We start from the raw sequence: 22,432 nt of genomic DNA, 5'->3' as shown, positions 1-22,432 counted from the left end.
ACAATGAATTACATACATAGCTTCATACATAGTATACATATATGTATAGTTGAGATCGTATTACTTCTACACAGAGAAACCCCACCAAACAATATAAATTCAAATACAATAAATTTCGGTTACTAAGTATCACAAAAGTTGTTGAACGCCAATCAAAACTAAACAAACTGAGCATAATTTGAAGCGAATTTCGTAATTTTGCGTAACAACTGAAAATTTGTCAGTTAGGCGCTTTTATTTAAGGGTCGTAGATTGTCATTCGGCTTGAAAATTCCTTACCGTACACAGTTTAGATTGCAAATATAAAGTTATTTAGCTTCGAATTTTATCAGGAGTATGCTCTCGATATAGACTGCTTCAATAGTTTTCGATTTCATTAAGTATTCCAACTGTTTTCCCTTATTTCAAATTGTACTTAAACGAATGATATAATTAAAACTCTCATTAAGCTCAGGATACCTAAAATATTAAATTAAAAATTTTTAAACTATAATTTGTAAATTGTGTTAAACTATAAATAGTAATCTTTCGTACTATATCGAGCGCATACTTTGTAGTACTTGTTTCTTATTATGCTACAAATACACTAAATATTTTTTAAATTTAACTGCCACATCGTATTATTGGATTGCCACAAACATATTTCTGCTTCGTATACCCTGTACCCGAACGGTGAAAAGGTTTGTGCAAAATATGTAATAAAGAGAAGGTAGCATATTCCTTATCAGCATGACAAGAGATCCGTGTATCCGTTTGTCTGGATGAACGCCTGTCCATAATTCCAAACCTACATAAAATTTGTACTTTTTACACGTAATTAATATATGTATAATAATTTACTCTTGTTTTAAATTTCACCCAAATCGGTCAGACTTAGGAAAAGTTATAAGCGAAATAGTTTTCTACAGTACTACGCCCACATCGATCTTCTTCTATTTGCTTCTGCTGGGGGCGCACTCAGTTCCGGAAGTTAGTCTGGGTACAGGGTATTTCACTGTCGGGCTTACTAGACTGTAGCATTCTATCTGGTTTGTTTTCTTAATTTATGGGAACGTATTATTACACTCTCATTACTGCATTTAAAGAATGCCTGAATCGAGAATTTTTATATAACGCACTTTGACAAAAATTATGCCGGAACAAAAAACTCTGTGAAAAACCAACGAAATGTTAATGCTGTTAATGCTTCTTGCTTCTTCTTTTTTTGTTTTTGTGCATTTCATTCCTCTGTTACCGACTGTAACATTTTATCTTCTATGGCCTCATTGCGTGGATGGGATGGTAGGTACAAGATTGGTTCTCGCAGGATTAGAAAATAAAATGTTATTTCCAATCCATTTGTAACAATTATATGCCAAGTATAAACATAACGAAGAGCAGTAGGCAATGCGGGAAATAATTTTGAAGGCTCCCTCCCTCCCTTCATTGGAGTGCGTACTGACCATGAGAAATGCCAACATGTTACAGCATTTCGTGTGGCCAGGTATTTGGCTATAACTTATTCAATTTAATTCACGATCAAGCATCTTATAAATGCAGCAAAGGCTCCCGTACGTATATTTCGGCTTAATATTAAGTATTTTTCGAGTACACCGTGGAAGCTGCCAGTTCGTTAAATTGCTTTTAACTAACCTATGTTCTACATAGTCATCGTTTACTGTTGCTGCAGCAGGACACACGGTTCAAATTTAGTAATTCCCTAACATTGCTTAATAATAGAAAATACGCGGTATATGTAGGTATACTAACACGTACACACACATACATACATCGTTTATTGCTTAACTCAAAGTTTTACTAGCTATGTAGATGGTTTGCATGACATGTGTTCGTTTTCGTTTATGCTCTTCCTGTTGGCTTGAGTTACAGGTAAGAAGTATTAAATATCACTAATACTCGTGCTTCCTGCTTCCAATTCGAGCAGGGAGCTCGGAATACGACGTTTTGATAGTTTGTCTAATATGGAAACCAATAGCCATCTACACTTAGACATAGTATGCATTGTAGGGATTGCGCTTCTCCAGACAGGGCAGCACACACTCGAGTGTGTTGCGAAAGGCCTCGCGAAAATCGCGATTGAAGTAGGCATAGATAAGCGGATTGAGGGTCGAGTTAAAGTAACCAATCCAGAAGAGCACGACGACGAGGACATCGGGACAGGGGCAGGCGGAGCCACAGAGCGACGTGATGACATACCTGCAAAAGTCGAGATAATGACCACTGAAACGTCTGCTTGGCATTGCCCGACGAATTAGCCCCCGAACTTACCATAGGAAGAAGGGAAGCCAGCAGAGCAGAAATACGCCCATGATAATGCCCAAAGTGCGTGCAGCCTTGTGCTCGGCCTTCCAACCTTTTGTGGGTCGCACCGAGCCGCCTGTGACACAAACAGTATTGTTTTTTTTTTTTTTTTTTGGGTGATAACAGTTGTGTGATTAAAGTTCAATTTCATTGCGTGGCAGTTATAGCTTGTGGCTAGTGCTTGGGAAACGTTCACAAAAAAGAGAACAGAGCAGAGTTCTTGCAGCTGCTATAGCTGCAATTGGCAGTTCACAGTTCTTCACTGTTTGCTGTTGTTGATTCTTGGCTTGGATGTGTTTGTTTAGTTGTGGCAAAAAAAAAGCTGTGTGAATGTCTGGGTCTGGGCTTGGTCTGTTGTTTGATGCTTACTAAGGATGTTATTGTGTATACGCCACATGTTACGCCTCATATTGTTTAACTTTGTCATAAATAGTCTTGGCCTTGGTGTTGTTATTATTTCTGTGGTTAAGCTAAACCTACGATACGCAACCATATCGATGACCCGCCCGCTTAGTAACTCTCGCCTGCTGCAACTATACAGTAAAACCCTCCGCATATGTGTGCGTCTGTCTATGTGTGTTTGTGTTTCCGAGTGTGGGGAAAAGTAATAAAAACGAAACAAACAATTGAAAATATTTACACAGGGCGCTTGTTATCGCAAAGACACACAGACCAGGGCAACAAAAACGAAAACAGAGAATCCACCCCCTCCAACAAAGGCACGCACACGCAGACACACACACAAACGCAAACTGAAACTTTGCAACATAAGTGAGAGTAAAATAATAATAAAAAAAAATGACATTATATCGTACTGGCAGTGGGCCAAAGGCTAAATTCGCTCTTGAATATGGTTCGATATTAGGTAAATTATTTTGAATTAATGAGAGCACAATACTATTTAGGTTATGACTTACTGTGTCCAGATACAAATATGGATAAATCGTTTTTAAGAAATGGTGGAAATATTAGGAATTGGCATACAGAGTTAAGAAAGGAGAATGACCAATTGTGTCCTGCTTTAAAGCATTTTCAAGGATTAATTTAAACGGTAATGATTGGCATTTCTCTTTGTGCGTTGGGAATAAGGAATTTAAAAAATGTATATCTTTCAATAACATGCTCAGAAACTGCTCCCATGGACTTTATTAAAATTAACTATCTCGCGATTTGATTTTAATTTTGATTTTCATTGTGGGTCAAATTTAGAAGATTCTAATATAGAATTCATACGGTTGGCAAATGCAAAAGTGTATACCGTGGGTTCCAAGGTTCACGTTATTTAGCCTGTTATACTTGTAAACATGATCATACAGTTTGTATACTTTCCAGAAAGTAAGAGGCAAAACAAAGCAGACAGACATGAGTGGGTGACAGGACGTAGAAGACAAGTTCATCTCTGACGGGGGGATTGAGTCTGGTGTTTTGATTGCGGTTGTGTTTGACTGCTGTGTGGCTGGTCCTTCACACAGCCACAAACTGAGCATGAAATCATAATGCAAAAGAATAGCAAACTGGACAAAAAAGCAAAGCAAACGTACGTGCAAACGGAAGCAATTATTTACAGCATGAGCAGAGAGAAAGGCGAAGTTCGGAGCTGGCAACCACAGCTAGGTGGGGAAGCCGAAAGTATGCGAACGACTTGAAGGGGCGGGCCATTTGCCTCCCTCCGATTCGAATATTGTGGATTTGACACTCAAGGTGGGTTTTCCTCATAAGTTTGATTTGGTGGCTGCTCTAAGCGGGGATTACTTGCTGTGTTGGCGATTTAGGAACAAACGGCTCGCAAAGTGTGTGTGATTCTTATTTACAAATGTGTGTGTGTATGTATATGTATATGTACTCGTATGTATATATGGATATGGATTGGCTTATGCAGATGAGTGAGTGTCGAAAAGCGTATGAATGACAGCAATTGCCAGTAGGGCTTTGAATGATTGTGAGCGATTTGGGCGAACCAGAGTGTCATCGGGCTGGCGACACTTATTTCACAAACATATCTGACATATGAACTAAAACATACCATTTTAAAGAAAAACTCAAGATCAAAAATACCACCGTGCGTTCGGTATTTAATGTTTTTTATGGCTTTTTACAGTGAATGTTTGTGAAATTAGTTTTCCCATTTAGAACACACGACAGAAGCACAGACAGAGAAACATAGAGGGAGATAGAGAGAATGAATGAAAGTGTTGCTGTGGAGACAAAACTCACCGGTTGCGCCACAGTGACTGCATCCGGGTTTGAAGCGTTGCTTCCGCCGCTGCTTACTCTGCTGCCAACATGCTGAAAATGCCGCCGTACGTTTGTGCCAGAAGCGTGAGCGAGTGCGCTGATCTTGTTCGTGAGCGTGACTACTACTTGCATTGCCTGCAGCGTCTAGAGGGTTGTTATTGGTGGTGTTGTTGTCGGTGTCGTTGCTGACAAAATCAGCGCCGCAGAGCGGACACTTGGGCGGCGGAGCGCGCTTGCTCACCGCTGGTGCAAACTTAATGCCTCGCGGCTTCTGCTCAATAATCTCGGCCTCGTCTTCATCAACAAAGATGCAAATGCCACCGCGTCGTATTAGCGAGGATTTATTGGAAAACTCGGGCACTTCTAAGAGAGGCAAACATTGGGGAGGACGCGCAAGGAGTACGACAAGTCGGTGCGATTCAGTTGAGTCGTGGTATTTTTATGGAGTACAAGTTTTTGGGATTTTGGTGATGCATATTGAGTATACATATAGACACACAAAAAGAAAGGCGTTAGAGATCGCGAAGAGGGTTAGAGGAATAAAAAATGAAGAAAAAGTCGTACATATCCATAGACTATTTGTGATTGGACTATGCAATAGAGTCTAGTATGATTAGTGCATAAACTTGAAACTTAACTAATGTACAAATTTATTTTCGATTACAAAAACTACTGTCAATGTAACGTGCTACACAGAAAACAAAATTTGTTGGTATTAAAATGTGTAAGTTTGTGAGTAGCCAAACATTAAAAATTTGCTTTCCACAGAAGCACTAAATATCCTCAGTTAATTTTATTGTAGTGTGCTTTATGTCAACCTAGTATTTAATTGGGCCATATTTATACAAAATCAGACATCAATCGGTGGCTGGATCATAAACATCGAATTGTTCAAATTCCATGCGTCACATGCAATACATATCAGGTACATAGGCATATTACAAATTTGGAACTTGGATGGAAGAATTTGAAAGACGTAGATTAAGATAGAAAGAGAGAGAGACAGAGAGAAAGAGAGAGAGAGAGAGAGAGAGAGAGGGAAATTCCAGCTTGATTGCCTAGACGTATACTTAAAGTGTCCTACTAAGCTTTAAAGGCAAGTCGTGCGTTCAGTCGCTTTCTTTAACATCTCTACATTCACTAATCAGTCCTTCGGCGTCATTTGACTCGCCAAAACGGGATCAAATAGCTATGCTTGCCTATGGCAACCAATATTTAGATAAGTTTATTGCGCTACTTACTTGCCGAGCTGGTAGACACACGCCCCATTGGAATGTAGCTGCGGCTGTCGCTGTGTTCCTGGGAGAAATTAATGACATTCACATCATAAGTGACCACCGATGCTTGCCGCTTCCGCACTGTCTGGATACCATCGTAGCCGGTCAGGATACTACAGCGTTGACGGCCACCGGATGCAATTGCATCCGCATCTGTGCTATCTTTGCGGTTGAACAGCGGCGACGTTACGTCACGTTCTTCGCCATCGGCCTCCGGACTCCGAAGTGAAGTCGGCGAGAGCGTAGAATCGAGAATGATTTCAGGCTTGGATGATATGTTTAGCTGGGGAGGTTGCGAATGTTGTGCCAAGGACTGTTGTTGGGACTGGAGTTGGGGCTGTGGCACTGGCAGTGTGGTGACCACGTCTAGCGATACTGTTGATGTATCGCTGGGCGTGTAGCCCGCTGTCTGCGGTGGCGGCGACAGGAAGTACACATTGATGGACGCCGACTGCGACGATGTGGACGTGGGCGCCGCATTGTGGGGCGTGTTCGGTGGGGACAACAGACGATAGCTCGCTCCGCTTGCCGGAATCTGATCGCTCAGCGTGCTCAAGCGTTGCGGTGCCTGTCGCTGTTTGACCCGCTCTCGCTCAGCGGGAAAACTGAGCGACCGAAAGATTTCAGCCAGCTCGGAGCTAGATGCAATTAGCATGTTGTTCTGGTCAAGAAGCTCTACGGAGTGTGGCTTGATATTGGCGTCATTCGATAAACTGCCCTCGAGCATTGACGGTGGTGACAGCGAAGGAGGCGGTGTTGCCGGATGCTTGGGGGACTCGCCAAAGCATTCGGCAAGTTGGGCCAAGTCCTCAAAAGCATCGCTGCGTGGACGAACTGAATCTACATTACTGAAGTCTATCAGCTGTACGCCGTCGCTGAATTGCTTTATGAGCTCGCCTCCTCCGTTGCCAACGCCCACGCCGCTCTGCTCGCTAAGCACATTGATATCCAGCAATATGTCTGGCTTATCGCCCAGAAGGCCGCGTGGCCGGTAGACATCCGAGTCCGTGTCGCTGTGCTGGCGCGCGCGTTGCTCAAGTTTGCGTTCCTTGCCGCCACCGCCCGCACTGCCATTGTAGCTGTGCGATAGCTTCCGGTTGCGTGCACGCCGGAAGAAGCTTGAACCATGTGTGCTGCGTTGTATCTCCTCCGAATTCGCTTGATGTCTTTTTTTCTCTAGCGAAAAACATTCGGTGCTGGAGCGTTTTGTCTTTGCTAGCAGCGACATTAGATTGAAGCCCTTTTCCTGCTTTGTTTTCGACTCCACTGTGCTGTTGCCTTTGGTGCTATTTCTTATAAACTCTGAATCACTCACGGCGAGGGACTTTTTGCCCACTCCATTGCCTGCACCACCTGCACCACTTCGTAGGCGTATGAAATCGGACTCACTGAGAGCCGGATATTTGCCCGTGCATGCCATCAGTTCAGCTCCGCCTCCTGTCTGCTTTTTATAGTACAAATAGTTGTCCTCTATAAGACGCTTTAGCTCCTTGTTGTCCTCTGCGAGTGGCAGATGTGTTGCGGGCGCCTGCTGTTGCTGCTGCTCCCTCAGGCGAAGGTTCAATGCGCTGTCGTAGTGGTCGTTAGTCTCACTCTCATCGCTGTTTAGCCCAATGCCAAAGACGCGATATGCCCCACCCTCCATTGAGGTGCCACTGCCGCTAGTAGTGCTTTGTTGTTGCAGTAGAGGAGCTGGAACCGGCACAGGAGCGGGTGGTGTTGCTGTTGCATTGTTTGGTGCCACACGCTTTGCTGTTTGCAGCGCCTCTGCCCATATCTGGGGATCAAAAGTCGGCGCTGGTGGCTGCAGTTGATTGTGCGGTTGCAGCTGCAACGCTATCATCGATGGTGCGCTGTCTGTGTGCGTGACTTTCTCGTAGCGGTCCTGCTCCAGGTCACGTAAGTCGATGCTGCTGCGACTGAGACGACGCGGTGGGGGCGAGGGCACACGCAGCTCATCGCATTCCTCTTTATCATCATCGTCCTCGTCTGTGGGTGCCTGCAACATGTCCTGAAAGTGAAAATCAATGGAGTTTTTGGGTTTCAAATGCTCTTATTATGTGACCCCAGCTAACAGGTTTAAGTTAGTAGTCGATTGGCTAGACATACACGTTTAATGTAGAATTATATTTCGATTGTTTATACATGTATCTAAGGAAAATCTTTGGATTAAAATTACCTCCAAGTTGCTAATAGCACTATGCGTCTCCTCCCTGGTGGATGCCACATTTAAATCACAATCGCTAGGGTGTAAGTAGCTAAGACTTGTGGGCTGCTGTGTGTGGCCCATGTGGACACTATTGAGTAGAATGTTGGAACTAGTGCGGCTAAGAGCCTTTCGTTGACGCACCGCTTCTCTACAAAACAAAAGTTTTGGTTAGTCAAATACCTGTACCCCCAGACGCCCACAACTCACTTAAAGATGCGCCAATACATCACAAGCATGACAACGCCCGGAATCCAGAAGCTCACCGAACTCGAAATGAGAGCGTAGGCTTTGTTGACCACAAACGAACACTGATCCGGATGTAGCGAGACCTCGCGCAAATGCTCGGCCGTTGTGTACCAGCCCAGAAAGATTGGCGTGAATGAGATGAGTGCGGGCAGTATCCAGACGTTGGCGAGCATGAAGCATACCGTTTTGTGCGTCATATTCAGAGGATACTCCAACGGACGCACAATTGCGTAGTATCTGTGGGTCGGAAGTTAGGGGAAATCAAAGCGGATTGCTTTATTAATGGAAATAAATTGTAACGGGCGGCAGAGCAGGTAGCACTTGTTGATAGAGATGGGCATCTGCCAGAAAATATGCAGCTGTATATACCCGTGTGCATACAAAAGTTATTGTTTCGCCTATCGTTTTCACCAAATGGCTTTCCATTCATATTGGTGTTACTTTATGCTATTTTCCGGAGTAGTTATCACATTGTTAAAAGTTCATCTAAAATTGGTTTAGCTCGCATAAATCTTGGTAGTATGTACTGTTCAGAGGCGCGGCAATACATATACTCTGCGACCGCATGAAATCGATGGTGACAATGTCCATAACAATATTATGTGCTATATTATTTAGGAAAATAAAATTATCTTTGATGAAATTAGCACGACGAAACACCGCCGCATCAAAACACAAATAAAAAGATGCAAAAACAAATATGTTTTTTAAAAAAATGCGAATGCTAATATGTTTTAACATCATACTACTAAGTATTTTTGAAATTACTGCGGCGTTTGGAGACGAGCGAAATTTCACGCACTCTTTCTTATGCAAGCAGTTAGCTCCATCTCTAGATTCTAGCATAATTGTATTTGTTTTCTCCAGCGTTGTTTGGCGCATTTGTTTTGCTGTGCTTTGTGTGCGCCTCATCGAAAGGTGAAACACAAATTAATTAAAAAAGACAAAGGACCAATGGCCACGAGCCATTCTTGATGCTGTTGCCATTTACGCACATCTGTTGTGCTTCCGTTGGGGCGGTGGTGCCAATTAACGGTCCGAGGAGCGCAGCTGCCTCACAATTTGTTCGCCTGTACATTTTACGCTATTTCTCCATTTGACTGGATGTGCTTAGGTGCGTGTGTGAGTACAGCAAATCATTTGGGTAGCATTCATCATACGCCTCGCTGTCTAATGTTTGTTTTTGATAGCCGCACATTTCTCATTGTAATTAATTGTGTGCCATTCGCAATGATCAGAGTTTTTGTTGCAAATGCGTGCAACACTTTGAAGGTGCCCATCTGGCAATTCAGGCCAAGTTTATTGGTCTTTTGCTCCCCCACTTCTTATGTGGAATGCTGGGTATTTAAAAGTTGTTGTGCAAGCGTTTTTTGCAGCAGGACTCAGTTTTTTATCCCACACTCAAATAAATATACGAGTACATATATAGTTGTAAGTAGTATGTATGTATTGACATGCATACAGAAGTCACTCACCTGTCCACCGATATGCAACACAAATGCAAAATGCTTGCCGTCGAAAAGTATACATCCAAACTGTTATAGACATTGCACATGAACCGTCCGAACATCCACTTGCCGCCGGATAGCTCCACGGACGCATTGAAAGTCATGGCGCAAAGAGCGACTAGCATGTCGGCCATTGCGAGGGAAACAACAAAGTAATTTGTTATAACGCTGCAATGACAGTGCGGAATGAGGAAAGAAGAATGAAAGAAGTGAAAATAGTGCATCATAATAAATGAATATCAACAGTTGAATGTAACCACCATTCACCATCCCAAGCAGGGTTTCCAGCTCATAAAAAGTCACATCATGGGAGTGTAATTTCATTTGTTTATCAATGCAGTCGCCTTCACCAGCGAGACATTCGTTGAGCCAGGGATACGTGCTTGTTGTTGCACTTGTGAATTGAATTCCATTTGCCTTCTGCAAATGACGCCAGTCACCAGACGGCTTACCTTTACAGTTTACCCCTTTTCCCAGTAAATATACACACAAAATGTACAAGTATATAATATTCCACGGAGAACGAGTGAAACGATATTTTCTTCTTCGCATATTTAACTTCATTCCTGATGCTTTACTTTTAACTTAAACTACGCTCCTTTAAACCCCATTTATATGCTTTGCAAAAGCTTTTGCCCCCGCTGTGTTGCACGTGCAATGCCGTCGATAAATTTTAGTAAACGGGGGTCATCCCTGCCATTTTTCCAGAAACCGAGCTGAGACGTGACGGTGATTGCACTGCACCAGAGGCGATGGACATAGTGAATAAAAAATTAAACCCAAAATATTATTATATATTATATTATATAAGGGTTTTAATAAAGGAGTGCGTATTTAATTGAAAAATACTTTTTATAGCACGATAGCACAATACCAAAGCGAAGACATTTTGCCCTTACAGTTATTAAATAATTCGTGCCATGTTTTTCATTTGTACCACTGTGCGCTACTATCACGGCATCCCGCTGTGCTATAACCATGAAAACAAATTGCTGGTCGCTTACTCACCGCAATTTTCGATTACGTTGCACCGAAATGATAACCAAAGCGTTGCCCAGCACGGCAGCCAAAATAATTGACGAGAATATAAATGCTTTTAGTATAAGCAGTGAGAGATCCAGCCAAGAATCCTCGACCATCTCTGGTTCGCCGATGGATTCGATGAAGCTGCTGTTCAGTGTGAGGTTTTCTGCTGTTGTTGTGACGGCTGTGAGCAATGTTGAGGATGTTGGCAAGGATGTTGTTGTGTATGCTGCAGCTACCGATGATGCTGCTGTTGCCGTTGCTGCTGCCGACGAGGACGATGTTAATGACAGTGAAGTCAACGAGGCGTTTGCATTGTTTGCCAATGCGGTCACAAATTGAGATGTTGTTATAGGCAAACTAGTTGTTGTCGTTGTTGTGGTAGTTTTTGTTGTTGCTGCCGCCGTTGCCATTGATAACAACGTTTCTGTGCGGCCATTGCTCGTCGTACTGCTTGTTGTTGTTAAAGTTGTTGCCGTATTGAGCGCTGCAGTGCTTGCAACAAAAGTTGCAATTGTCTTGCTTGCTGGCGCTTTTACCGCCATCTTGTTACTCATGTTCGTTGCTATTGCTGTTGTTGGAGTAAATGTGTTGATGGCAGTGCTGTGGAGGCTGAAGGATTTGTTGCTACTGCTGCTGCTACTGGCGGTGGTTGTGGAAGTTTTAAGCAGCGACATGATTGCCTATAACTGCAACTTTTTGTTTGTTGCCACTTGAAATATTTATTTTCTGTTGCTTTTTCTGCTGATTAAAATACGAGCTGTTGCTGCTGTTATATTATATATGTTGCTACTGTTTTTTGTTGGCCGCTTTCCATAATCAACTTGCTTGATTCATTGCTTTTGAATTGCTTTTGAAAAGCAGTAAGAGGTTTTTTGTTCAGAAACTTTTTACTTAGTCCGCTGAGTGCACAATCTAAAACGTGCATAATTTCAATTTGCAAGGCAAACAATCGGGTTGAAGTTCATTGTCATAAATTGCATCCGCTTCGTATTTTTCGTCGCAGTCATCTTCATCATTATCATCGACATCCCCATCAGTTACGTCAACAGCATCGTCGACTGTTTGTCATTGTCAGCGCCCAAGCGCCCCTTTCTTGTCCTCCTGCCCTAGGCTTGACTTGTTTGATTTGCTGGTGCTATCGATGCGTAAGTCGAAAAGCGGCTCGTTTAAACGTGCTACTGTGGGCAGCGCTTCTGTAAGTAGATAATGAATATGACAAAATTTTTATAATCGAGTGGGTAATGTGCAGTTTATTTAAAGTTTGCGATTTTATCAAGAACTGTTGAAGCAACAAAAATGAATACGTAAAATTCAAATTCAAGCTTCACATCGCCACTATCGTTAACATGGGCGTCTAGTCTTTGTTTACCGCGCTACTCCACCCAACTATTGTTTCGGCTACCGCAAACCGGGACTATACACTTGGCTGTTCATCGGAGCATAGCTTGAAAAATAAGAATTAGAATGCCTCCAACGAGTCGAAGGTATTATTCGATATTATTGTAAATTATTACAGCTTTCCTATTTTGTCATCTACATGTATTTTCATTTATTATTAATATGAAATGTAATTAGAAAATACTGTTAGTCACTATATCATTCGTAAGGGAATATATGATTTGGCGCACCACTCCGAAGTGCTTGGTTTTAACTGCTCGTTTGCGCAGAAGCCAAGTATCCTTCAGTATGTTTATAATACATCTTTATTAATCCACGTTCATGGGAAGTGAACTATTTCCACATGCATGGTTACCTTTCGGAACGCATGAGTGATGCTACCCCACAAAATATGATAACAACATTGCAAATACTTCTATGTATTTTGATGTAAATATTTTTATAAATAAATAGGTACATATTTTATGGTACATTATTTGAGTTTATCTGCTTCTTTGAATTTAAACGATCCTTAAGAGAAATTGTGCTCAACATAAATATGGCACCACTTCAACTCTGGTTGGCACAGGGATAAAAATGCATTTACATTTCAAGCCTCCCTTCATGTCTATCGATTTCTTTCTAGCGAATTGATTTGAGAATATCTATGCTATTGTTGCTTGGGCAGAAAATTGTATTACTTTCGTCCTGCGGTCGCAAGTGAAGCGGCTGCCTCCCAAGAAGCTTCTGCTACAGTTGTTGCATTAAAATGTAAGCAACAAATTGAAAAGCACACATGTCGAGTGCGCACTTGGTATGCATTTTATTTGAATGTTGCTCTGAACGCTGACACACGCATACTTGTATACTGGCAGCAGTCACCAAAGTCCCACCCCATGCCTCTCAAACCCATCCATTCCATATATTTACATTATGTCCTTCCGCTTGTCAGCGCTGGGATTGAAGTTCAAATGTCCTTGGTAGGAGAATAAATCGTGGGCCGAAAGTTTGTTTTTGCTTTGCGTTGCCGCTGGCAAACTTGACATCAAAATAAGTTTCTGCAGCTGCCCTTCAGCATTTTGATTTCAATATTTTTTAAGGATTTATAAGTGCTGGCTGGACACACATCCACACAACCGCAGAGCTCCATAAAAAGTGTATAGTAGAGACCCTTGCCCTGCTATTCTGTCATGCTTCACAGCACTATTATCCTTGTTAGTTGGCTCTTCGCATGTCCTTCATATCTGCTTCGTGCTTGTTTGATTAGTTCAGCTTGTGCTCGGCATCAGACGGAAGATTGGCAACTAAATATTTTAATGCGAGGATTTTGCAAGGATAACAAGCACATCACTCTTTCTTTGCGTTTGTGAGGAGTGGTCTTTTTAAGTTGTCTGCGCTCCATTATTTATCGGCGGACCTTTTAATACCCCGGCTAATGCAGGCAACTTAATTTCAGAGCTGGCCGCGTACGGCAGGGCCACAAAGCTTCGACATTGCGTCAGTTATGGGGCTGCAGCAACAACAATGAAAAATGATGGAGGAAAAAAGACATTGTGGCATAATTAATGCCTTGTCTTGTAAGCGCTAGAAAGCAGGCGGGGTTCACCGGAAATTCAATAAAGCCGCCGTCTTTCCGGCAGCAAAGTTGTCTAAGCGCAAACGTCAACAGTGCATGGAGTGGACGCGAGGTTGCTCTTGGCTCTACACTGTGAAATCACGAGGTAGAAGAAAATGTAAAACATATTTCTTTTATATGTTAGAAATGGCAATTTATTTAATTTCAAGAATCATTGAAGCCTCAGTTAAATATAAAAAATATAAAAGTCTATTACTATTACGAAAGGATGTCAACAGGTCCCCAACTTACATAAAGAATAATCTGCTTCACAGGTTAAATTGCGAACTCCTTATTTTTGCAAAGTGTAGTTTGTAGGTCATTGAGGCCCAGGCAGAGGTAAGAGGCCAGAGGGCATATTCTCTGTGCTCTGTGCGTGGGCGTGTGCAAAGTGCAAACTTCAAAGCGGCGCACAGGACACTACTAATTCAATTAAATCCCTTCTCTGGGCCAGCGGCTAAGTATCGAGGCAACCGAGCAGGCAGCCAAGCGGGCAATCATTCTGACCGCTGGGTGTTGGCGTTCCGCGGGCACAGCACGCATTAGAACGTCACTTGTCCGCTTAAGTACAACGAGTGCTTGACTGACAGAGTGGCTTTCTGCCTGCTTATTAACAACTGCTACGGTACCCGAGAAAGATGGAGAGGGCGTAAAATAATTGAGTAAATAAATACCACTACAAACATCGATCCGTGTAAAGAGTAACTAAACTCCCAGTACTGTGGCAATAAAAACTGTCATTGGGGCTTATAAAAAATATCAAAACGTGGGCTTAACACGTGCCTTCCATCTTCCCTTTGCCTGACACATGGGGTTAGTAAATAACTAAATGTCATTGCCGAGCACTGTCGATGGTCTGAGAACCGTGTCGTGCTTGTAAATGTGTGGGCCATGTTTGCGTAAATTAGTTGCGAAAATAAATAGACGTCCATAAATTGCAGTAGTTACCCAGCAGCTGTATTTGGCGTGTGAGAGTAGCGATAGAATATACCGCACGATTATATATGTTTCCTTTTATCTCCTTATATGTTTTATTTGTACTGAAAGATTTTTAATAGATTGGTAGATAGTCCTGCAGAGTTTATAATTGAAAACTACCATACGCGTGTGCACGAATGTGTGGATTGCATAACGAATGACCTTTTAAATGGCTGCTGTTTCAACAGCAGATGTTGCCCTTGCAACTATACTTGCTACACAGTGGGTCAATAATTTATATTGAAACAAGTCTGAACTTGTTATTTGTAATTCTCTTATTTATTTGAAGTTTTCAATGACATTTTATTGCTATGATTTACGAGGAAAACATATATTGTTGAATTATATTTATATTAAAATTATATTTGGATTTACACGCATACCGAACATACACAAAAACCTAAGGGAATGTCTTTTGTGGAGGGATGTGGATTAAAGTTCAAGTTTGTCTTTATAAGAGTGAGGGATATTTTACTTGCGATGCAATATTGTTTATTTTTTATCAGTAGTGTGGTTATTAAAAGATGTATTTTTAAATGTTACCCATTAGCTCCTCAACAAAGGTGGTTGGCTTGGTCACAAAAAAGGGAAAATGTTAAAGTAAGAAAACAAAAAATGTATGTACTGCTGTTAGAAATGTTGGAAGAGGTGGTAGAGACACACACAATACATACACAATTATATGTACACATCTAAACATTATACTAACTTATATATGAAGTTGTTAAATATCATATAAACAGACTATTTTTTCTATAATGCAGTATTTATTGTGTGTAAGCCCTTAAAAAAGTAAGCATACATTTCTTTGTCGGTTGCAAACTACAGTGCGCAGCTGTAAAGTATGCTACATTTTCTGCGCTGAGTTCAGTAGCAACTGGAGGACCAACACCCCCATGGCTGTCATTGTGATGTCTGTCTTTCTGGGTGGGAAGGGAAGCCTGTCGGACTGGCCGACTTGTATGCATAAGTAACATTAAATTGCGGAATGAAATCGCTAGAAAGTAGGACACAACATAATATCGCGTATACGCCCCAAAGCACAAGGCGCGTTTACCATCAGCCTCTACTTAAGTGTGTGTATAGTTTCTGATTGTGTTTGAATTCCCTTGTTGACCAATTGATTTGACAGTTGACATAAATTCTTCGATTGCTATTTAAAATGTTGTTGACAGGCAGCACACACTCGAAAACACACACATGTGTGCAATCACACACTTAAAGACGCACAAGGACAGGGCCATCATGTAATTCATAAAAACAAATTTGGACAAATAGTGAGTAGTGATAATAAACGCCACGGTTTGGCGAGGTGTACAGCTGTTTGCTTAACAAATTGAACCCAATGTGCATTTCAATGGGACAGTCAATAGCTTCATTGTGTGTTGTCCTCAGATTGGCTGAAACTAATTCGACGCTGAATGACAAACGATGTACGAAAATGTGGATATAGGTGTTGGGCGTCCAGCTTCTGCCTTCGCCTGAGCGCGAAGTATCGAAAGCAAGACACAATGTGACGACAACTGTCAGTATTTAAATAAGATTGATTGATGAGGCTCAGCATGCAGTATGCTTTGGCTTTGGCTTTTCATGCCCAGCAAGAGTAGGAGCAGCAGCAGCAAAAGCTTTGACTTTGATTTGCATAAAACGGCTGAGATACATAGCCAACCAGCTGGCTAACAAGCGTAGTCCCTGGGCGTGGTGTCATGTGGCGCACACGTTTAATGGCGCACAAACAAATTGCTAGCACATCCGTTTTGACTTGGGAACTCAGACGACACGCATTGTTTTCGCCGCTTGTTTACTGCCCAGCGGCCCAGCGGCCAATCAGCCATACAGTGTAGTATGGAAGGAATCTATGTGGGCAAAATATTTGATTTATTTTTATGTAGTAAATCGGCAATCACTTATGTTCGCCTGAAAACTAAAAAAAATTGTTGGCGAAGATATTTTATTATTTCTTTGCTTTTACTTTTGTTTTTTGCGCATAACTAATAACCAATTACTGATTATTTCTGTGTTTATTCTGCAATTTTTCCGATTGCACTCTTCGAGTGATTCACATACCCTTGTATGAGAATATTTAACAGTTTGAGAAATAGAGAGAGCATCGTAAACAATATTTTTATCTTTTATCGGCTCATCAAGACATTTTGAATTAAAGATTTAGTTTAACATTAGGACTTGTATTAAAGCGAAATATGAAATATTTCGTAATATAGATACGGAATAAAATTGTTTGCTGGTGTCCAATTCTTCTGCACTTGCAAATGAAGATACAAGGTCATACTCGTATTTGTATAAAATGAAAAACAAATATTCTTTTCGATTTAGACTGTAAGCGGAAAGCGCCAACATAGAATCCGCAGCCGGTAATACTCTTACAAAGATACTTAATATCTGTTCACATAAGTTCTATATGATCTCATTAGAGAAGTGATCCTACTATTCATTTATAGTTTTTGTCCACCTCGATTGAATTAATGTCACACTGTTCTGTTTGCTTGTTGATTCGCCGTATGTCATTTCATCGTCCTTGTAAGCGTGGGGATCTATTAGGGCACAACAAATCATTTAGTGGCTGTCAGTCAATCACTTAATCAACCCATTAGCCATTAAGCGCTCGCCTATAAAAATTCACTTGCGCCTGCTATGCGCGCATCAGTTATCCTGCATCCTTTTAAGCTAGAGCCACGCTCGTTTCACATTACGACGCGCCATTGAGCTGATAACTTGCTACTTGGTGTACGGCTCAGTTTGTCGGCTGAGTGTGAATAAGTTTGGTCCGAATTCGCCATAAAACGCGCTTTACCGCCGCCTACCTGTTTTCAGTTATGTGCAGACTGAATTATGGTACATTGCTGCTAATCGCGGCCTCTTTTTACGTTGCTATTTGCAGTCACGCCAAGCCCATGCAGGTGAGTGTAAGTGGGAAGAAAGTGAAGAGGAACTAAGAATGAGACTAGAGGAGACAAAACAAACGCCACTTAATTAGTTTTATTTGCTTAAGTTCCCGCATCGTGGAATCGTTGAGTGGGACTGCAGCAAAACTTGCAACCGCAAGGTGGGCGCCTGTTCCAAATCATTCAAGTTTTGCTGCAAAGTGTTCACAATTATCATACCAAGCAACGCTGTGGCAAAACTTTTCTAATGTAGACTTTGTGGCCCTCACAGTAGATGGCAATGTAATTTAAAGCATCGTACATTTTTGGTTTCAGTACTAATTTTAGTATTTTTACTTAGTTATTTATTGTAATTTGTTTACCTACCGATTATAATTTACATCCGTTTTTTATAATATTACTTATTTAGATCATTTTTTTTTTAAATCATTTATATTATTATTTAATATTTCAAAAGATTTGGTGATTTATTATTTGAATTGAAACATCATTGATTTGGTTTTAGTTATACATATTTTAATAGTTTGGGAATCACATTTGCTTGTGAATTTGTATAGAAAGTAAGGTGTGCGCTTGCATCCGGTAATTGATTAGGTTACTCCCCTATTTCCAACTACTTATGTCTTAGTTCGGGCTTACAACTTTCGGCAAATTTCGGTTGCCACACATTTCCTGCCTGTCATTGGCAATAGCCGAAATGTCATGTTGAGCTAATTAAGTCGTTGGGAAGCCAATTTATTTGAATTTTCCGAAATTGCATTTACAAGCTGCTAAATGGCACAAGGCGTTATGAATGGATGAGGCAGTCATTTAGATTTATATGTGGCCCACACGTCGCATACGTGATCTTTTGAACACAATTCCATGCATGACAAGTAATCAAACGCCAGCATAAATGTTGTGCGCACACACGATTTACAAGCAGATTTAAGGTGTTGGAATTTCAGTCTTCATTGAATTGTCTAATCAAGCGGCGCTAAGCCGCTCACTGTCTCAGCCACAGCTCGAGGCTGTAAATTGAAACAATAAAGTGCTTGACTGGCACAAAAAACAGTGTTTGTAGTGTGAGATTGTTAGTGCATATATATATGTATATATTCATATATATGGTTGTGCTCTTCTGTGGTTGTGTGTGTGTGTGTGTGCAGCACGCACGTATGCGCATAAATAGGCAGCATAAAAATAACTTAACACGTGTCGACAGTTTGAAGGCCCCCAATGCGGTGGCCCAGCCAACTGCCAGCTGCCAACTGCCAAAGCTCTGCCAAGAGTTTGAGCCTGAGTCGAGCGGAAGTCCCGCACCAGTGCTCACTCAATAAAGGAGAGGCAGGAAATGCTCTTGTGCCCGCATGAGAGTATCGTAAAAAAAGGCAAAGCCGGGGCATATTTCAAATACATTTATATACGAGTATGTGGTATTTTTTTTATCTCCTCTTTGTTTTGTTTCCTTGCACGTTATGTGTGTGTTATATATGTGGCACTTCGTTTGAGCAGAGCGCACAAAAACTGGATTTACCAAATCGTATCAGAGGTGGTCCTGGAGGTGGAACGGCCGCCCACAGCACAGTGCTGTCGGAAGCGCGTCAAAAACGCGCCATGGGCGAGTACAAGGAATTAAATGACATTATTGATGAGCTGGAGGAGAACAATTTGCAGGCGCAGAAGAGCCTGGCTATGGCTTCGCCACTATCGACAGCACAGCTGCAGCAACAACCACAGCAGGAATATGACTTGGACAACATGCCGCCACTGACCTATTACCTGTTGTTGCAAAAGCTACGGCAATGTAAGTGGGCCCATCACGAAGCGTATACGTGTGAACACCTGCTAGTTGTGTCGGTTTAGTTGCATAGCTCGTCATAATATATGAAATACTCAAATGGATCGATCCATAAACTAATTTCAACTGACTTTCCAATTTTTCGAACGGGTATCGTGCTTTCCAAACATTCTAAAATTGCTGGAAATAATAGCAATAGCTTTATGCGCATACAAAAACATTTCTTGGCCTTGGAACCGCTTGTTTATTTTTAATATTTCCTTCAGTTTTGTTGATTAGCTTTTTTAAAATCTGCGAAAGTTAATTAGGGAGTGAAATCAAGAAAATTATCTAAATGACACAACTTTATGGTATGCGTGTGCGCTTCTTTTGTAATTAAAGTCCAAGAGCCAACAAACCCCTTTTGCTCCTTCTACAGTGCAAAATAGCAACGAGCCCGCCTACCGCGTGCGAACGCCACGCCTGGGCCGTAGCATTGACTTTCAGCAGCTCCTGGACGCCAGCGGAGTCGGCGATGAGGAGATGAGCGTGGGAGGAGGTGGTGGCGGAGGCCTGGGTATACAGTCCCGGCAGTTCGTGTCGCGCATGATGAAGAAATCGGTGCCGTTCAAGCCGCGTTTGGGCAAACGTGCTCAAGTGTGCGGTGGCAGCAGCAGTAGTGATTGAGTCATGGCAACGGCAAGGACACAGCAGGCGACAGAGCGACGACGACAACGACAAGCCCTTGGACAAGGTTGAGGTTAAATGGCATTCCATACATTTCATACACACATGAAAACTCATGGGCATGCTGTTATTATTTTTATGATTATAATGCCTAGAAGTCTTATGTTTCAGTATTCATTGGACGACTAAAATTATTCGATAACATATTTAAAAAGCCGCAGCAATTAAAACAATAATTGACCGACGCGGGTCGCATATACGTGTACACATATTCTTATATACATATAACGCATATATAATATGTAAACTGATATGTATAGTCGACAAACGTTTGAGAGGAATTAATTATACGCAAAAATATTTGTTTGAATAAATTGCATCGCGCTCTTTTATCCCAAAATCGTATTTTCTAAATAACATAACGTCTATATGTATATTATAAATCAACTGCATATGATTATATGGACACATATAGGTATAGTGTGGTATGTTAAAACAAAAGGCGAATCTTGTTGCATTTTGCAATTAAAATTGAAAATGCTTCTAATTCGTACATGTGTGCAACCGTGCATGAACTAACAGTGCATTTAGTTGGAAAGCTAATAAAATGAATTAAAATTTATTGAAAATGCCGCAGGTAGTGCAGTAAATGGCGAAGCTTGTGGCTCGGAAGTGCCATGTGTCCATTGGCTGATAAAATTGCCAACGGAAGACCCAGCTCCCCACCAGCTCTGCCAGATCAAAAGCATTAAATCCACATAATCGAATAGAAAAATTGCACTCTTCCACAAAAATGTGTATTAGTATTTGCACCAAATGCATTTTATTCAATTGCAGCTGACTTTATATGCATACCTAAGAATTCAAATGCCTTTGAAGCACAAGAATTTATCGGCAGTAAAAAGGCACAGTTGCAAAATATTTGTGGGGAAACTCATTAATTTCGTATGGAAACTAGTATGTCCGGGCTTTGTGTCCACATTATATACGTAAATGAAGTACTAAGACGACATTTTCTCCAAATAATAAAAGTACCAATTATATTATAACAGGTTTTTTATTGTGTCTAAGTTTTTGTGAATCTTTTTGACATTTTGTGATTGTTTTTATTGGAAACATTTTGTGAAAGTTATATAGTTATATTGGTCCCACCCTGTTTCATTGAGTGCTTGAAAAACAGTGCGGCAAATGTAGCAGAAAAATGAAATGGAGTTAATGAATGATAAATTAGCTACATTTTCAGAGTGTGTAGAGGAATAGAATGAGCATAAATGTTGGGCAACTCATTAGAAACTCGGCGCGTGACAATTAGTTTGGCGCATGTTGCTCCTCATCGTTAGTTTAACTAACTTCAATTGAAGGTCAGGACTCCAATTTGCCTGAAAAGGGTAACGTTGCTCTCGGGAGCAAGTTATGCGGCAAATTCATGACAAATGATGGCTGTGTCACGTAGCCTCGCCACACACTCTGAAGACTCAAGTCCTAATGGCAACCTAAAGTGGGTGCCAAGGCAAAGGTTATATATGGTTATATGGTTGCATGGATCGTGCTTAAATTGTGCTAATAGGACATACAAGTTACAGCCAAAAGGAAGGCACTCATGCACACGTGCACTCAGAAAAACTTGTGTGGAATAATATCTGATTGCTTTTATAAAATAAATGCCGCGGTTTATAAGCGGTTTTATTTCAAAGTCAAAAAGTATATTAGCTAATATAGTAATCTAGTTGTACAAGAAGGAGTACAAAATTCTACACTTGTTAATTTATGAGTGGACTGTCTTGGGCAGGTCATCTAAACGGCAATTGTAATTTCCTAAAGTCGAAAAATGTAAATAACTAAATACCTAATAATATTCGTAACAAAAAGAAAAAGAAACTAGATGTGTATCTATCCACACTGACTGAATAGTTTTCCTTGAAAGAACGAAATATTTTGAAATACTCATTGTAATGGTATCTTCGAACAAGTTTATGTTGAGATCTCTACATATATTGTAAATATCTTTGTATTTACAAAATTAAAACTTATTCATTATGTTTAGCTCATAAATGAATTACCAACACTTTCACGTTGAACCTAATTGTGAAAAATGTTGCAGTGTACACACGTACATATAAGCTATTGAAACATTATAACTGCAAAATGGCAATAAATACTTCGTGCTGTTACTTTTTTTGGGCCAACATGCAGGTATTGCTGCCGCTCCGTTGCTATAAAGGGCGTTAGGAGCACGCACTGAGACGCGTTGTGAGTTGGCGTGCAAATGAGCAACGGGCCCGGAGCTCCTCCGCATGGTGGCCGCATTCGT

At 41.2% G+C, this 22,432-nt stretch overlaps 2 protein-coding genes across 3 annotated transcripts; one reads left to right on the top strand and one right to left on the bottom strand.

Moving 5' to 3' along the window:
• Positions 1 to 121: 121 nt before the first annotated feature.
• LOC115621835 (octopamine receptor beta-3R-like) lies at positions 122 to 11,525 on the bottom strand. Of its 2 annotated transcripts, XM_030515644.1 has the most exons (8): positions 10,785 to 11,525; positions 9,744 to 9,944; positions 8,230 to 8,505; positions 7,993 to 8,170; positions 5,778 to 7,824; positions 4,516 to 4,899; positions 2,269 to 2,377; positions 122 to 2,196 (listed from the first exon to the last, which is right to left on the bottom strand). In XM_030515644.1, exons 1-8 carry the CDS (start codon positions 11,474 to 11,476, stop codon positions 1,986 to 1,988), a joined length of 4,098 nt encoding a protein of 1,365 aa, XP_030371504.1. In that variant the 5' UTR covers positions 11,477 to 11,525; the 3' UTR covers positions 122 to 1,985. The 2 variants fall into 2 exon arrangements, with proteins under 2 accessions (XP_030371504.1, XP_030371505.1); XM_030515645.1 differs by lacking the exon at positions 4,516 to 4,899.
• Positions 11,526 to 17,448: 5,923 nt separating this feature from the next.
• LOC115620848 (protein hugin) lies at positions 17,449 to 20,521 on the top strand. The gene is made up of 3 exons (XM_030514291.1): positions 17,449 to 17,690; positions 19,170 to 19,461; positions 19,874 to 20,521. Exons 1-3 carry the CDS (start codon positions 17,607 to 17,609, stop codon positions 20,119 to 20,121), a joined length of 624 nt encoding a protein of 207 aa, XP_030370151.1. The 5' UTR covers positions 17,449 to 17,606; the 3' UTR covers positions 20,122 to 20,521.
• Positions 20,522 to 22,432: the final 1,911 nt, after the last annotated feature.

The sequence above is a fragment of the Scaptodrosophila lebanonensis genome, unplaced genomic scaffold (assembly GCF_003285725.1).
Source record: "Scaptodrosophila lebanonensis strain 11010-0011.00,11010-0021.00 unplaced genomic scaffold, SlebRS2 tig00000024-arrow-pilon, whole genome shotgun sequence".
Lineage (NCBI taxonomy): Eukaryota > Metazoa > Arthropoda > Insecta > Diptera > Drosophilidae > Scaptodrosophila > Scaptodrosophila lebanonensis.
The sequence above is the reverse complement of the archived record's forward strand: the minus strand, read 5'-3'. Positions and strand labels throughout refer to the sequence as shown.

Bases quoted from the DNA above. Each gene is read 5' to 3' on its own strand.
- LOC115621835 (XM_030515644.1), bottom strand. From the start codon at position 11,476: ATGTCGCTGCTTAAAACTTCCACAACCACCGCCAGTAGCAGCAGCAGT. The intron at 9,945-10,784 runs GTGAGTAAGCGA...CTGTCATTGCAG, and splicing joins CAACGTAATCGAAAATTGCG to CGTTATAACAAATTACTTTG. The intron at 2,378-4,515 runs GTGAGTTTTGTC...TTTGTGTCACAG, and splicing joins CAGTCACTGTGGCGCAACCG to GCGGCTCGGTGCGACCCACA.
- LOC115620848 (XM_030514291.1), top strand. From the start codon at position 17,607: ATGTGCAGACTGAATTATGGTACATTGCTGCTAATCGCGGCCTCTTTT. The intron at 17,691-19,169 runs GTGAGTGTAAGT...TCGTTTGAGCAG, and splicing joins GTCACGCCAAGCCCATGCAG to AGCGCACAAAAACTGGATTT. The intron at 19,462-19,873 runs GTAAGTGGGCCC...CTCCTTCTACAG, and splicing joins GTTGCAAAAGCTACGGCAAT to TGCAAAATAGCAACGAGCCC.